The 14,633-nt window shown below is 38.8% G+C and overlaps 1 protein-coding gene across 1 annotated transcript in view; it reads right to left on the bottom strand.

The window, feature by feature from the left end:
• LOC139757899 (E3 ubiquitin-protein ligase TRAIP-like) overlaps positions 1-14,633 on the bottom strand; it is a 46,125-nt gene that overhangs the window by 18,690 nt on the left and 12,802 nt on the right. Inside the window, exons 5-9 of the mRNA XM_071678836.1 lie at positions 13,589-13,747; positions 13,297-13,410; positions 11,712-11,823; positions 8,212-8,329; positions 3,598-3,713 (exon numbers count right to left, since the gene is read on the bottom strand). Of these exons, the coding sequence (XP_071534937.1) occupies positions 3,598-3,713; positions 8,212-8,329; positions 11,712-11,823; positions 13,297-13,410; positions 13,589-13,747 (619 nt within the window). The remainder of the gene's footprint in view (positions 1-3,597; positions 3,714-8,211; positions 8,330-11,711; positions 11,824-13,296; positions 13,411-13,588; positions 13,748-14,633) is intronic.

Below are 14,633 nucleotides of genomic sequence, written 5' to 3'. Positions count from 1 at the left end.
CCCCCATAATCGCTGCCTCCCACATTAACAAGGTAAGTACCAGGAACTGGGGGGGAAAAAAATGCATTTGCTCACTACTGTTCTTTAGCTGTTATGTAATGCACCAGAACCACTTTCACCCTTCTGCATGTTCAGGCATCAATCTCTCAAAATCTTTTTCACTTCATCCTTCATTATTCAATAAAATAAACATATTCTATTCTAAGTATTAAACTGCATAAACCTCAGCACTCAGATTGGTCTTCTTTTATTGTAATCTTTAGTTACCAAAACCAATTCTTAAAATATTAGTTCTGTTCATCATAATCAAAATCATAAGACTGCCATACAAGACACTGAAACTTGGATTTATTGAAGTGTTCAACCCCTTTTAGGAACTCCTATGCAGCAGCCTTTCAAGATTCTTATAACATCTAATGAATGTGGATAAAATTGTGCAAATATATTAAAGTTTGTTAGCATCCATATATGTTTCCATGTATTATGCCCAGCTCTCCCTCAATTTATGTTAATTGCTCTGCAATGATTCAATGGATTACAAAGACTTTGGTATCACATTGGACAGTACATAGATATCCATCTATGAAACTGATAGAAGCATGGATCCCAACAAGTGTTAATTCCAACCAAGTGAAGAATGCTATACTTCACAGACACTGCTTAATAACTGCTTAGTACCTTTCAGCCAAGGTGACTACAGCTCAGTTTCAGAATTATCCAGCAATTAGCTTCATGCCTCCAGTCGGTAGCTTACTTTGAAGTAGGGAACAAACCAGCTAGTTCCTCAGTTACAGCAGTTTATTTCAGTAAGTAAATAACTGGCACCATGAAATTCAGAATTATCCAGCAATTAATTTCATCCCTCCAGTCAATAGCTTATTTTGAAGCAGGGAACAGACCACCTAGCTCCTCATTTAAACAAGTTTATTTCAGCATGTAAATGACTGGCACCAAGAGTGACTGAGCTGGCAGCTTAAGTACTCTTTCACAATTGAAAGCATAATAAACTGGTGAGGGTAGCATTTCTCACAAACATCCATGTATTCCAAACAAGACAATTTAGGCTTCTTAAAATATAGTAGCAACACTATTCTAATTGGCAAACTAACACAAAAAACAGACTGTCCAAAAGCCATGGGGCTGTATGATCAGACAATGTATGGAGATGTCCCAAGACAGTACACTGACACATCCAATTATACCCTTAACTGCTACATTGTCCAAACTTGCACTCAAATAACCCATCACTATTATCTGATCCCTTACATCAAATTCACTGATGCATCATTCAGCTCTTCCCAAAGGATCTTCCTCTCTTCTTCACTTCTCTCATTCCCATGTGCTGTAAGCTAACAATCACCCCCTTTTGTGATTCACTTTCCTTACATTTTCTCTCATTTCCACTGGAATCCCACCCTTTCTTAGCTCTCGTCCTCACACTAAACCCAAACTTTACTCTAAGATATTCCTAAACCATTCTTTCCCATTCCCCTCAAGAATAGTTCCACTTAGAGCCATAACATCCATGTTTCTTTCTGCTTATACACAACCTGTCTCTCTCCTTCTCATCCTGATTACATCCATGCACATTGAGACATTCCAGCTTGAGCCTTTAATTAAGGAGAATATAAGCATATGTAGATGGTGCTGGACTCCACCTGCACAAGGTTACACTGTAAGTGAAAAGTCACCGTTTTTGCTTCAAAGGAGAATATTCAGTCCCTGCTACTGACTGTAGTGCAGCCTTGAGCTGATAGAGCCCCTAGAAAAGAGGTCCTGAGTAACACCAGGACCCTTTCTTAGAAAGGGATCCTGAGGTCCCAACTAAAGAAGTTGGCGTCTGAGTTTGGTAGAGTGTTCTAAAGAAGAAAACTGAGAGTAAGATTCAGCAGTCGAAAAAGTAAGGTTAATTGGGGTGTGAGTCTGAATGGAGGAAGTGAAATGTTTCAGATACCTGGGAGTGGGCATGTCACCAAACAGAACCATGGAAGCTGGGGTGAGACACACAGTGTGTGAGGTGGAAAAGGTCTTGAGGGCATTGAGGAATGTGTGGAAGGAGTTCACTCATTCTCTGGGAGAGTGAAAATGGTTTTGTTTGATGGTATAATAGTCCCAACAATGTTGTATGGATGCGAGGCATGGGCTATAGATAACTGATGAAGGAGGGTGAATGTAATGAACATGAAATGTCAGAGGCCAATATGTGAGGACAACTGATTAAGTATGGATACAGTAAGAGTATGGTTGACAGAGCTGAAGAGGGTGTATGAGAAATGGTGGGAAAAGGAGCAAGGGACAATGAATTGGAGACGGAAGGATGGAGTGAATGAGATTATTAGTGCTCCGGGCCTGAACATGCAGGAGAGAAAAAGGTGTTCAAAGGATAGAGTGAACTGGAGCAATGTGGTATACAGAGAAAGACGTGCTGTCAATGGACTAAGCCAGGACAAATGAAGCAGCCAGGTGAAACAACAGAAAGGTACATGGTGCCTGGTTGTGGATAGGGGTCTATTGTTTTAGTGCATTACTCAATGACAGCCTGAGAATGGATGTAAGCAAATGAGACCTTTCTTTTGTATCTTCATAGCACAACTTCATCACATGTCCAAACCATTTCCATACACCCTTGTCAGCTTTCTCAGTCGTACTTTGCTTACTACCACACATCTCTTACACTGTTATTCCTTACATGATCAACCATTCTCAAAGCTCATATTGTCCTCAGACATTTACTTTCCAGCACATCCACTCTCTTTGTTTTTTGCTTTCAGGGCTCAATACTCATATGCAAACAACACCAATGAGACTATTATAACATTAAATATACCCAGCTTTGCTCAAACATACATACTCATCAGTGCATCCAAGACTTTTGCTCCCTTTCCCACCATACTATTCACTTCAGCTCTCACAGTTCTACCTACTGTCATGTCATGTCCTCTCCCAGATGTAAGGAAGTCATAAGAAAGACACATACATGAAAGTCTTTTAAAAAGGTTGGTTTAATCATGAAGGACTCATGGCATAGGAGAGGCTGGTCAAGATGTGTAGCAGTATAGTAGATGACAGAAGGAAAAGAGGTAGACCAAGAAAGAGTGATAAATGCTATGAGAAAACTGATTAAAATTAGTGTCATATCAGATGATGTTAAAAGAATGACTATGGATCAGATGCAATGGAAGCATCTTGTGTATGGTGGTGGTATGACTGGAGACACTACTTGCAACTGATGCATTAACTCAGTGTGTAAACTGAAAAAGTATGGAGCACTCTTGTAAATGTGGAAGTCTTTGTTTCACTTTAACACCTAGTACATGGGCTGAGGATGTATGAGAATGATACTGCAGAGGTTGTATGTACCTAATCCATTTGTAAGTGTGGAAGTCCTCGTTTCATTTTACCACCTTGAACATGGGTTAAGGATGTGTGTGAATGATGCTGCAGAGGTTGTATGTACTTAATCCAAGCTATTATGATGGGAATGGAGTAATAACCATAAAAAAAGAAAAAAAAAACTAAAACAATATTTTCTGTGTTTAATACATATAATGTCCCACCAAATCACACAGATCTTTTTCTCAAAGCTCAGTTACTAACCTCTGGGGTAATACTTAAGTCTTCACTGTCTGAGCTAATTGTACGATGACGCTTTAAATCTGCTGGGGCAGGGCTCTCGGCTATTAAGCGATGTAAAACACTGTTTGTTTTGTCCCCTGTGGAGCAGAAAAACTTTTAAACAGGAAAACTAATTGAAGTATTCAAACAAAAAGATTTCCATTAAGGTTTACCATAAATCATTATAAAACTTTAAAACACAAATTTTTGTAATAGTTTTGGATGACTTTTACCCAAACAGCTTGGCCCAGGACCAAGCTGTCATGCTGCTGTTCAGCTTAGTCAGGTTTCTGGAGATTCCAGTCCATAAACCTGTGTTAACATCACATCATGACTGGTCTGGTACATTCCAAGTACTTGTTCAAACCATTTTCAAATTTCTCCACCGAACTATTCAAAATGTTCCTGATGACTGCAGGTAAAGCATAAAGCAATTCTGGACCCAGGATGTTTATACTGGTTTCTCTCATTGTACTTAATGCACCTTCAAATTTCTGTAGTGATATCTTAAAAGTCTTCACTGCCTGTAATACCAATAGGAAACCATTTTCAAGTGAAAATTGGGAACTATACCTTCAAGAATTTTCTAAGTCCCAATTATGATTCAACAAATGAGTATGTTCAAATGAAGTCATTGTTTGTCCGTTCCTGATGCTACCTGAGGCAAGAAAAACAATTATTACCAAAAGAATATGATAAATATCTCATCTACATTCTGAAGAGCACAAACCTCAAGTGTTTTCAGACACACCATGTGGTTCAGGTTCTTGGACATTGTCAATGAAGGCTGTCAAAGATCTTTGCACACTTTCTAACTTCGCAATTTCTCAAAACCTGGGAATTTTTAACATAAAGCAACAATATTCAGGACAGTATTAGTAACTTCAAGAACACCACTGCTGGTTCATAAACTCATGCCTGCCATCTTTTTGGAAAAGGCAATTGTTACTCTGTTACGCTTGCTGCAGGTAGTCATTAGGCATTACTCTGTGGTTATGTACACTACTCTTCCAAGGTATGATGAAGTTCATTTCCGTTTGGTACTGTATTCAGTAATCCTTTCTTCACCCCACCTATACAAGAGTACAGTAACTGGAACTTTTCACCATTAAAAAGCATGTTATTAAGAGTGTCCCATCACAAGACTTGATTCAAGTCTGTACTTTCTCAGGGTTGTTCACTACTGAGATTTCAACACTTATTTTTTGTATCAAATGTAGAGAACAACATGAAACTATGGTTTGTGACTGCACCTGATAATCATGACAGTGAGAAAGAGTAAAGGTAAAAGTATAATTCCTTGATAAATGAGCTGTATACTTATGAGGTACTAGAAATTGGAAACTGTTTGATTCACAACTTGTGATCTGTCAGTATAAGATATTGTATCCTCATCTACCCACTTTTCCACACATTCACATTACATACTTTTGAGTCCTATGACATGATCCCCACATTTTGTCAAGGCTGTTGTGATGTCTGTACATATCATATCGGCACTTAGTGTCTTCTTCAGTACTTCCACAATCATATTTAGTGATCAAGGAACTGAAAAAAGCATGCCCTTTCTGCCCTGAAATCATTCTGACTTGAACTATGTAGACAGTTTCATTTCATGAGATCAGTCATCACAGACCTGATATGCTTTACCAATTTCCTTGCATAATGAGATGAGATACAGCTGACATCACAGTCATCTCACCCTTCCATGCCTTGTAAAGATGCACGTAACTGAGCTTTCATTAGTAAGAAACTGGCCAGTCTTTATATCAACTAGCAAAAGCCAAGCATTTCATGCACATCTGGTGTGTGAAAAGAGGTTTCTTGGCAGTTTGATGTAAAGGCAATTTCATGTCTTTCTGGAAGTGGTCATATTATTCTCTTGTGACACCCCTGCAAGGATTTTGGGGTAAATTTTTTCAATCAAGCTGCAGATAAGGATTTGCTTTTCAACATCTCACATGTTATCAGATTACCCATATTCTTGCTTGTCTTCATAGTCTGATCAGACCCAGCTTTTTAAGGAGGGATGATGTTACGAATAAACCCATGAGCCAAGGCAACAAGTTTCCAGATGGTGGACTTGGCCCTGCCAGTATGTCTTGATATCTTGCTTGTACACATTTTTCCTTGCTTCTATGCAAGCAGACGGGCATTTTCTTCTTGTTACAAGATCTTAGGATCCATTGTTAGTTACTATAATGGAAAAACATCACACAGACCAGACACAGCAAAAATATCACTAAACACAAGGGCAGTAAGCAAAAGCTGCATCCCTCCTCTCTTAACAACATGGAGTGACTGAGGCTGACTTTGAAGACTGTACCATGCTGCAAGATATATAATATCCTCACTGTTAGCGAGTAAAAAGATTTGTTTGGCAATAAAACCTAACAGAATGGAAATAGTCTGACTTTTTTTTGAGACAGTCATTATACACTGTAGTATGTAAAACATTTAAAAAATATTTACAGAAAACATACTCGAAGCTGGTGCCACAGTATGGGGACCTCTTGATTTTACGTGTCTTTTATGTACCTCATTTTCAGAAAAATGTGCAAGGTCCATTTACACCTTTTTCAAATTTACACAGGCTTAAATTTGGAATAACACAACCACCATTAGGTTGGTGGTGCTGCCAGCACTGTGTAGGAGGCACACTTCCACATGGCAAGGATGCAGTCTTTACTCATGGAGTGCTACACTAATTTTTTATACTCTATATTGCACTTGTTTTGCCCTTACCATCATGCCACCAAAGTGTCTTTTAAGTTCTCCTGATACCAGTGGTGCTATGAAGTATACGGCCATCACCATTGAGGTTAAGATGGATGTGCTCAAATGTTGCAGGAGTGGTGAACAAACAGCTGGTTTTAAGTATGCCCTTGGACTTAGTGAATCTACATTATGGACACACAGCTAATATTAAGTATGCCCTTGGACATGACTTTCTGACGTTACAGACTAATTGCATAGAGAAGATCAAAGAGAGTGCCAAGAGTGGAACATTAATCAGTGTATCTAAGACCTAATATTCCTGAAATTCGATTACAGAGAGAATCAATGGAACAAATGTTGAGCACAAGGATCAAACGCCAAACTCATGAAAATGTTCCAGTCAGCATGCTTGTGACGCAAGCAAAGGTCCAGAGTATATATGATAACCTGGCAGTGGAAGAAGGTGCAGCAAAGACATTTCAAGCAAGTCCTGGTTGGTTTGTTAATATTGGGAAATACTAAAATTTTCTGAACAAGATGACTTGTGAGGCTGCTTCTGCTCATGTTGCTGCTGCCAAATATTTCCCATAAAAGCATATCTTTAATGTGGATGACTGAATTATTTTGGAAAAGAGTGCCTTTGAGAACGTACATATCGTGAGAAGACTGCTCCAAGTTTCAAAGTTTGTCAATTTCTGCTTTTATTAAGAGAATTTATTGTACAGTGTATTATAGTTATCCCCAGGAACAGAGGAGAAAGAATCCTGCCTACGTGTTCCCCACGTGTTGTAGAAAGAAACTAAAAGGAGTGGGAGCGGGATGGCTGGAAATCTTCCCTTCCTGTTTTACTTTTTCTAAAGAAGGAACAGAGAATAGGGCCAAGTAAGGATTTTTCTCTCTAAGGCTTGGTCATTTGTCCTTGATGCTACCTCACTAATGCGAGAAATGGTGACATGTATGAAAAAAAGTATATTATAGTATTTCATATTTTCTGGTTTGGAATAAATAATTTGTGATATGTTTTACATGCAACTTGTACATCAAACTCACAGGCTCCTGTATGTATATAAATAAACTTACTTCCTGCCCCAGGAGTGCCTTCTATCTTTATGAGGCTCCTGCAGCCTTCAGTAAGCTGGCCACATCCACCAGTCAGGACCACAGGTCATAAAGTGTTATGATGAAGTATGTGCATCTATGTACAGAGAGTGCAGGGCAATTGAGTAGTAAGTGCTCTGTATCTTCTTTGTGGTAGTTGAAATGTGGGCAATGTTGAAACAAAAACTAATAAACAAAACTGGAGCAAGAAACAAGGAGAACAGGGAGACCAAATGGAGATGGAAGGACAGAGTGAATAAGATTCTGAGCAATCAGGACTGGAACATGCATAAGGGTGAAAAGTGCACGTGGGATTGAGTGAATCGGAATGATGTGGTATACTGGAGCAAATGTGCAGTCAATGGACTGAACTAGGGCATGTGATGCATCCAGGGTAAACCATGGAAAGGCCTGGTTATGGATAAGGAGCTGTGGTTTTAGTACATTACATATGAAAGCTAGATAATGGATGTGAGGAAATGCAGCCTTTCTTCATCTGTTCCTGGTGCTGCCTCAAAAACGTGGGAAATGGTTATCAAGTTTGAATAAAAACAGCAGGAAAATCACAAAGGATAAAAGATCCAAACAAGAGGTTTTTTTCCTAGGGGTGGATTTAGTTGTTCATGGTAACACACTGCTTTTGAGATATCCTAAAATAAAGTACATCAAACCTGACAAAAATATATCACTTCACTGTAGGCAGAACTAAACTAAGATCAATATAACAATGTATTACATTCTGTAATATATAAGGCACAGATGTGAACAGAAAGGTTTTACCTGAAGGTGAACATATAGCCTGTTCTAGGGCATTCACTTTCTTTCTCAAGCTGGTATTTTCTCTTTCAAGAGACAACACATCATCTTGCATATTCTTGTTGGTCTGCTCCAACCTGTTCTATAACAGAAAACTTGTCATTGGTGAACTAATTAAATGATTCCCTACTAATTAAAAAGCTAACAAGCCTACATATAATCCAAAACATACTCTGCTTAGCAAACTTTTTAAAGTTAGGTTAAAGACATTTATTCACAAGGTTTCCTACTACAAAAATTCTGTGAAACTCCCTTTAGTGAAGAACATATCAACTTCTATTAAGATTCATATTGGCTCAAACTTGTCTTCACTATAAAATTATAACCTTTGTTGTGAAGTGGGTGACCTTTACTTTAACACTTCTTAGGAATCTGACTTTGAAGAAAATCAAAAGATGGGATCTTTGACATTCATCAAACTCCTTCATCAGGTGGTTCCTTTGTGGCACTACCCTGTGTGGTTCAGGATTCATCTTTCAGGATTGATGATTTTTCTGTGCCCCTAGATCACTTAAAGAAAGTATAACCTCACTTATGGTTGTTGCCTTCCTATAAAATTTTTTTCTCTTAGTCCTTCTATTTCACATAGAGATGCTGTCACTGTTCACGAGCCAAACCAGCAGAGGAAAGAAAATAAGGATGTGAAAGTCTAAATAAAGTCTGATTTTTTTCCCCAATTTAGTGCCCTTCAAGCAAATTTTCAATTTTCTTACTATGCCCAGTCATCCCCTCTGTCTTTCTGGAAAACCTATCTCTTAACCAGTTATGTTCAATTCTGGGATGATGTACACAATCTTTGAATTCTGAGCCACTGGATGGATCACTCCTCTAAAGTGAGAGCATAGGTGATGGCATCACTGGGGAAGACTCTGACTGGCTGAGGTTGGGCCTAAAATGAGCAAGCAGCTGTTACCATGAGTCAATGGTTAATGATGGAAGAAAAATGCTTATGCTGCCCCAACAGTTGGATGTTAGAGGGTCCTAACTCCCAAAATATCCAAGAGATATTTCTCACTGCTCATTTGACACCACCTCAGAGAAAGGTTTTTCACCCTTAAAAGACCAAAATTTACATTATTATTGCATTAGTACACTGAATATCATATCTAATTCACCATAATTATTGAGAAATAAGATGTCAGGGGGCCCCAAAATCAAGAATTAAATACAAGAAGAAAAAATTAATTGACTGTAAAATAGATTCACCAGCTTAAACAATATCATTGTTCCTCCAATGAAATCTGAGTTTGGTGGCGAATGGTGACAAAGTGAGGATGCTCTTACTTCATGGCCATTACAGTGTAGCTGTGGTGGCTTGGTAGGGTATAGCACACGTTTCAGGCACTGCATAGGTAGTGTTATGACATTTTACTTTGAATCTGGCTTTGAGTCCAGGCACTCTTGGAGGACCTTAAGACAGCTTTGGGTGTGACCAAGATGGCTGATTTTATAGATAGTTCTAGATGAGGACGATAGCAAATAAAATTGCTTTTTTATATCTGTTTCGGTGCATTACACGTACCAAGCTACAAAATGAGTGTGAGCGGACGTAGCTTTTCTTCATCTGTTTCCTGGCGCTACCCTGCTTACACAGGGTGACAATAGGGTGTGGGGGAGGAGAGAGAATGCATAAGTTATCTTTTTTTCTTTTCCTTCATGCATTTGTGCTGTTTTCTCTGGGGTGTGGTGACACTGGGTATGGATGAAGGTGAGCAAGTATAGATGTATAAACCACCAGGAAAATGAAACACGACAAGTTCCCAAATGCACTTTCATGTAATGATCACATTGTCTGTGGAGATACAAAAATGAGATAGAAGATGTAGAACAGTCAGTTGATATACAAGGAAGAAACATAGCTAAGACGCCATTGGTAAACAAGCGTTACCAAATGGTGGTGTTCGGGTCTGGCATCAGGCCTGTTATAAAATTTTTTTCATGTGGACAGGAAAGGGAAGTTTATAAATTTTGCCTATGACAAAGCTATTGCTATCAAGTTTGTATAGACCTTCACTAATATTGTTACATTTCTTTGTGTATTTAATAATTCAAGATTCAATGATGTTTCCATGGTAAAGGAATTACAGTATTTTAAAGTTAGCTGAGACAGCACAGGCAGCTGAGGCCCTCATTAAGGCCATCCCATTAACACTAAAGGGGGTGAGAGCAGGCAGTTGAAAACCCTCCCCTTCTTGTATTTCAATTTCTAAATTGGGAAACGGAAGAAGGAGTCAAGCGGGGAGTGCTCATCCTCCTTGAAGGCTCAGATTGGGGGGTCTGAATGTGTGGATATAACCAAGATGACAAGAAAGGAGAGATGGGTAGTATGTTTGAGGAAAGACACCTGGATGTTCTAGCTCTGAGTGAAACGAAGCTCAAGGGTAAAGGGAAAGAGTGGTTTGGAAAAGTCTTGGGAGTAAAGTGAGGGGTGGGTGAGAGGACAAGAGCTAAGGAAGAAGTAGCCCTACTCCTGAAGCAGGAGTTGTGGGAGTGTATGGTAGAGTGTAAGAAAGTAAGTTCTAGATTGATGTGGGTAAAACTGAAAGTGGATGGAGAGAGATGGGTGATCATTGGTGCTTAAGATCTTAATATATGGTCTGGGAGGTAAGCTGCTAGAAGTAGTGGGTAGTTTTTATCAATGCTGTAAGGCAGTGTACGAGTAGGAAGAAAGGAGTTTCATTGGTTCCCAATGAAGGTCAGTCTGCAGCAGGGGTGTGTGGTGTCCCCATGGTTGATTACTTTTATGGATAGGGTGATTAGGGAGGTAAATGCAAGAGTTTTTGAGAGAGGGGGGGAGTATGCAGTCTGTTGGGGATAAGAGGGCATGGAAAGTGAGTCAGTTGTTGTTCGCCGATGATACAGCAATGGTGGCCGATTCAAGTGAAAAACTGCAGAAGTTTGTGACTGAGTATGGAAAAATGTGAATAACAGCAAGGATATTAGGTTCAGTGGGGTAGAGGGACAAGTTAACTGGGATGTAATTATGAATGGAGAAAAACTGGAGGAAGTGAAATGTTTTAGATATCTGGGAGTGGACTTAGCAACAGACGGAACCATGGAAACGGAATAAGTCAAAGGTTGGGGAGGGGGCGAAGGTTCTGGGAGCGATGAAGAATGTGTGGAAGGAGAGAACATTATCTCAGAGAGCAAAAATGGGTATATTCGAAGGAACAGTAGTTCCAACAATGTTATATGGTTGCGAGGCATGGGCTATAGATAGGGTTGTGCGGAGGAGGCTGGATGCGTTAGAAATGAAATGTTTTGAGGACAATAAGTGGTGTGGGGTTGTTTGATCCAGTAAGTATTGAAGTATTTATATCATGCAATGGTATTCTATTTAACTGGCTTAAAGTAAATAATACTATCATCATTAAGCCCATGAACATTATGTAATTACTGAAAACAGAATGTAAGAAATCTATTGAAAGGTTAATTCCTTGAGTAATCAAGTAAAAATAACTCACCAATTCAGCTGCAGCAGCAGTGTACTTCTGTTTTGCCTCTTTAATTTTATTCCTCAGGGATGATGCTTCATCTCTGAATCGTTTCTTGTCTTCCACAGTTTTGTTTAGCTCCCTTGAAAAATAATCAAATGAAATGACAGCTGTTTATGGAAGAATGAAATAGGAGTGTTCACAGTTCTTTTCTGGTTATGTTCACACTGCAGGGCATCTTATATGCATTCTGAAATTCTAAACTAACATTCGGATTGTCATTCTTCTTTTCTTTAAGCATTTTCCACATCTACCCTTCTATATATTTTCAAATTTGCATACCAGAGGTCCCCAACTTATGAACAGGTTACATTACCAGAAGGCCCTGTTGGATGGTGTGAAAGCCTTCCATAGAGGAGCAAATACATGTGTAAGAGTGGATGGAGAGCTGAGCGAAAGTTTTGGGATACATGTAGGTGTGAGGCAAGGCTGTGTGATGTCACCATGGCTTTTTAATATATTACATACATTACAAAGTTGCACACTGGCCTCCACCAGGAAATTATCAGACATCCCATATGTTACCCCTCTCAGTACATACACATCCAACAACCTCTCTTTTGAACAACTGTCAGTTAACAAATAAAGTAATCCTGTAACCTTCACTGACCCCTCACCCTACTCACTTATGTATAAGCAATTTTTCAAACCAAATATTTCCATTCAAACATTCCTTTTCTGCACGAAACTTGCCTAGCTCTTTCCAATTTTCATTTACACCCATGCCCCTCATTATACCCTAAAATGCCACATCACCCAATTTCTCATTCAGATCTTGCATTACAATTCAATGACTTGGATCAAAACTGCCAAAATGCTCACTCAGCGCCTCTCAAAAAGCTCTCAATTTCCTCTTCACCCTCTTAACCATCAGATGCACAAGCACTAAAATTCACCCAACACCTTTCATAGTCTACTTTCTCTCCAAAATCCACATCAATCTGAAACACACTTTAATGCCACTTTACATTTTTAACAAGGTCCCACACCTTCATCAGCAGTTCCACCTCTTACAGTGCTTTCAACCAAGACTTTCACTAACCCTAAATCTTACTCCCTAAACCATTCTATCCACTTCAACTTAGTTTCAGTTTCACTCAGGGCCAGAACATCCAGGTTAATTTCATCAAATATTGCACATATCTCTCCCTTTTTATTCTAGTCACAACCATTCACATCTACACACCCTAGCCTGAGCCTGGAAAAGATAACAGTAAAAAAGAAAAAAAATGGCTTCCATTCTCAAAACTGGCCACAACTTCACCTGTGACCCCTTTCTTCATGTCTTACTCCATACCATGTAATCCAGTTACAAGTAATCTCCCTAAAACTCAGACGTTTTATTTATCTCGCCCTATCACAACCATATTGCTATCATCGTTCATTTGAATGTTCTCTTCATACTTGCCTCTAAAAAGCATTCTTTGACAGTGCACATGAAATAAATTCCTCTTTTTCACAGAACATTACTGAATATACTTCTAGTTTCTCAGTGCCTTTCAGCATTTTATATGAAATACATTCTAATAAAACTTAAAAGGTTAGGTGAACTTACTTTTTCAGTATGGAACAGAAAGTAGCAAGAGATCTTGTACCATCATGGTTGCCTGTATAAGATACCAGCATCTCCTCTACGTCTTCACTCGTCCCTGACACTATACCCTCCACACTAGTTGACAAGTAAATATGAAAATCAGTTAAACCTACTGGAGTGAACACAGATAAATGAATGTCTGATCTTGGTCAATTTCTAAAATACATCTTTGATCTTACTCATTTGAATAATTAATATATGCTTTAGAAAAATAGTCAACTGGTGATATAAAAAAAATCATATATGTTCTTACTCTTGCAGAACTTTCAGCTGCCCTCGTAAACTTTTGGCTTCTTCCTTTGCTTTCTGGGCTTCTTTGGTGATGCGGTCCATGAACTGCAGCTGAGTCTTAAGTGCTAAATTGGTTGTCTCTTTGACCTTCACCTGGCTTTCAACAGTTTTATATTCCTCCCTGGATAAAATACAATGTGTAGACTTTCCTGTAATCCATCTTTATCATGTAATCTTTCAACATTCAATGCATGATGGCATATAAAACTTTCATAAATATTGCATAATGCCATTCTAAACATTAAGTATACTGAAGAGATTTCTTGTTTACTGCTATAAGCTGTTTATTGCTATAAGCAGGACAGAGGTGGTCATGATAAGGAAAACATCAATATGATTCTACAATGTACAATCTCATGGGCAAAGATGGGGTTACAAGACATGAGTAGCTCCACATTATACAGGGATACCTTGGCTTGCAATGCTTTGTTTAGTGTTATTTTGTTGTACTGCTCCTGGCTTCACCCTACAAAAAATCTAAGTAGATCAAAATTTTCATGCAAGAATATGCAACTGTAGTAATCCCTTCTTTTTCAGTTGCATGCTCAACCAATGAGAAGGGCATGTGTTGATAAGTGTTCAGCCAATAAGTACCTCAGGCTCCCAGTTTTGACAACTCTTGTATTGGCCATGTTTGCCACAGTGTGGTGGCTGTGTTTCACTTATCAATGTTTGCACCCATAATGTTTGGTAAAAGGGCTGTAGGTGTTGGTAATGTGGGTAAGTATTCAAGGAAAAGCATCAGTAAGGATGTGAAAATACAAGTTTTAAGGTGTGATGAGAGAGAGAGAGAGAGAGAGAGAGAGAGAGAGAGAGAGAGAGAGAGAGAGAGAGAGAGAGATGAAAACATCTACATGTAATGCTAAAACAATTCAAAGGACAGAATGGACAACTGTGTCAATCAGAGAGTCTCTTTTTCATTACAACAGAGATGGTTAATGAGTGTCTTTGGAAATGATTTTCCCTAACCACCCAATGATGAAAGGAATTACTATGATGGGCAAGAA

Source organism: Panulirus ornatus, chromosome 2 (genome assembly GCF_036320965.1).
Source record: "Panulirus ornatus isolate Po-2019 chromosome 2, ASM3632096v1, whole genome shotgun sequence".
In the NCBI taxonomy this organism is placed as follows: domain Eukaryota; kingdom Metazoa; phylum Arthropoda; class Malacostraca; order Decapoda; family Palinuridae; genus Panulirus; species Panulirus ornatus.
Note: the sequence above shows the minus strand (reverse complement) of the source record. Positions and strands in the feature narration are given on the sequence as shown.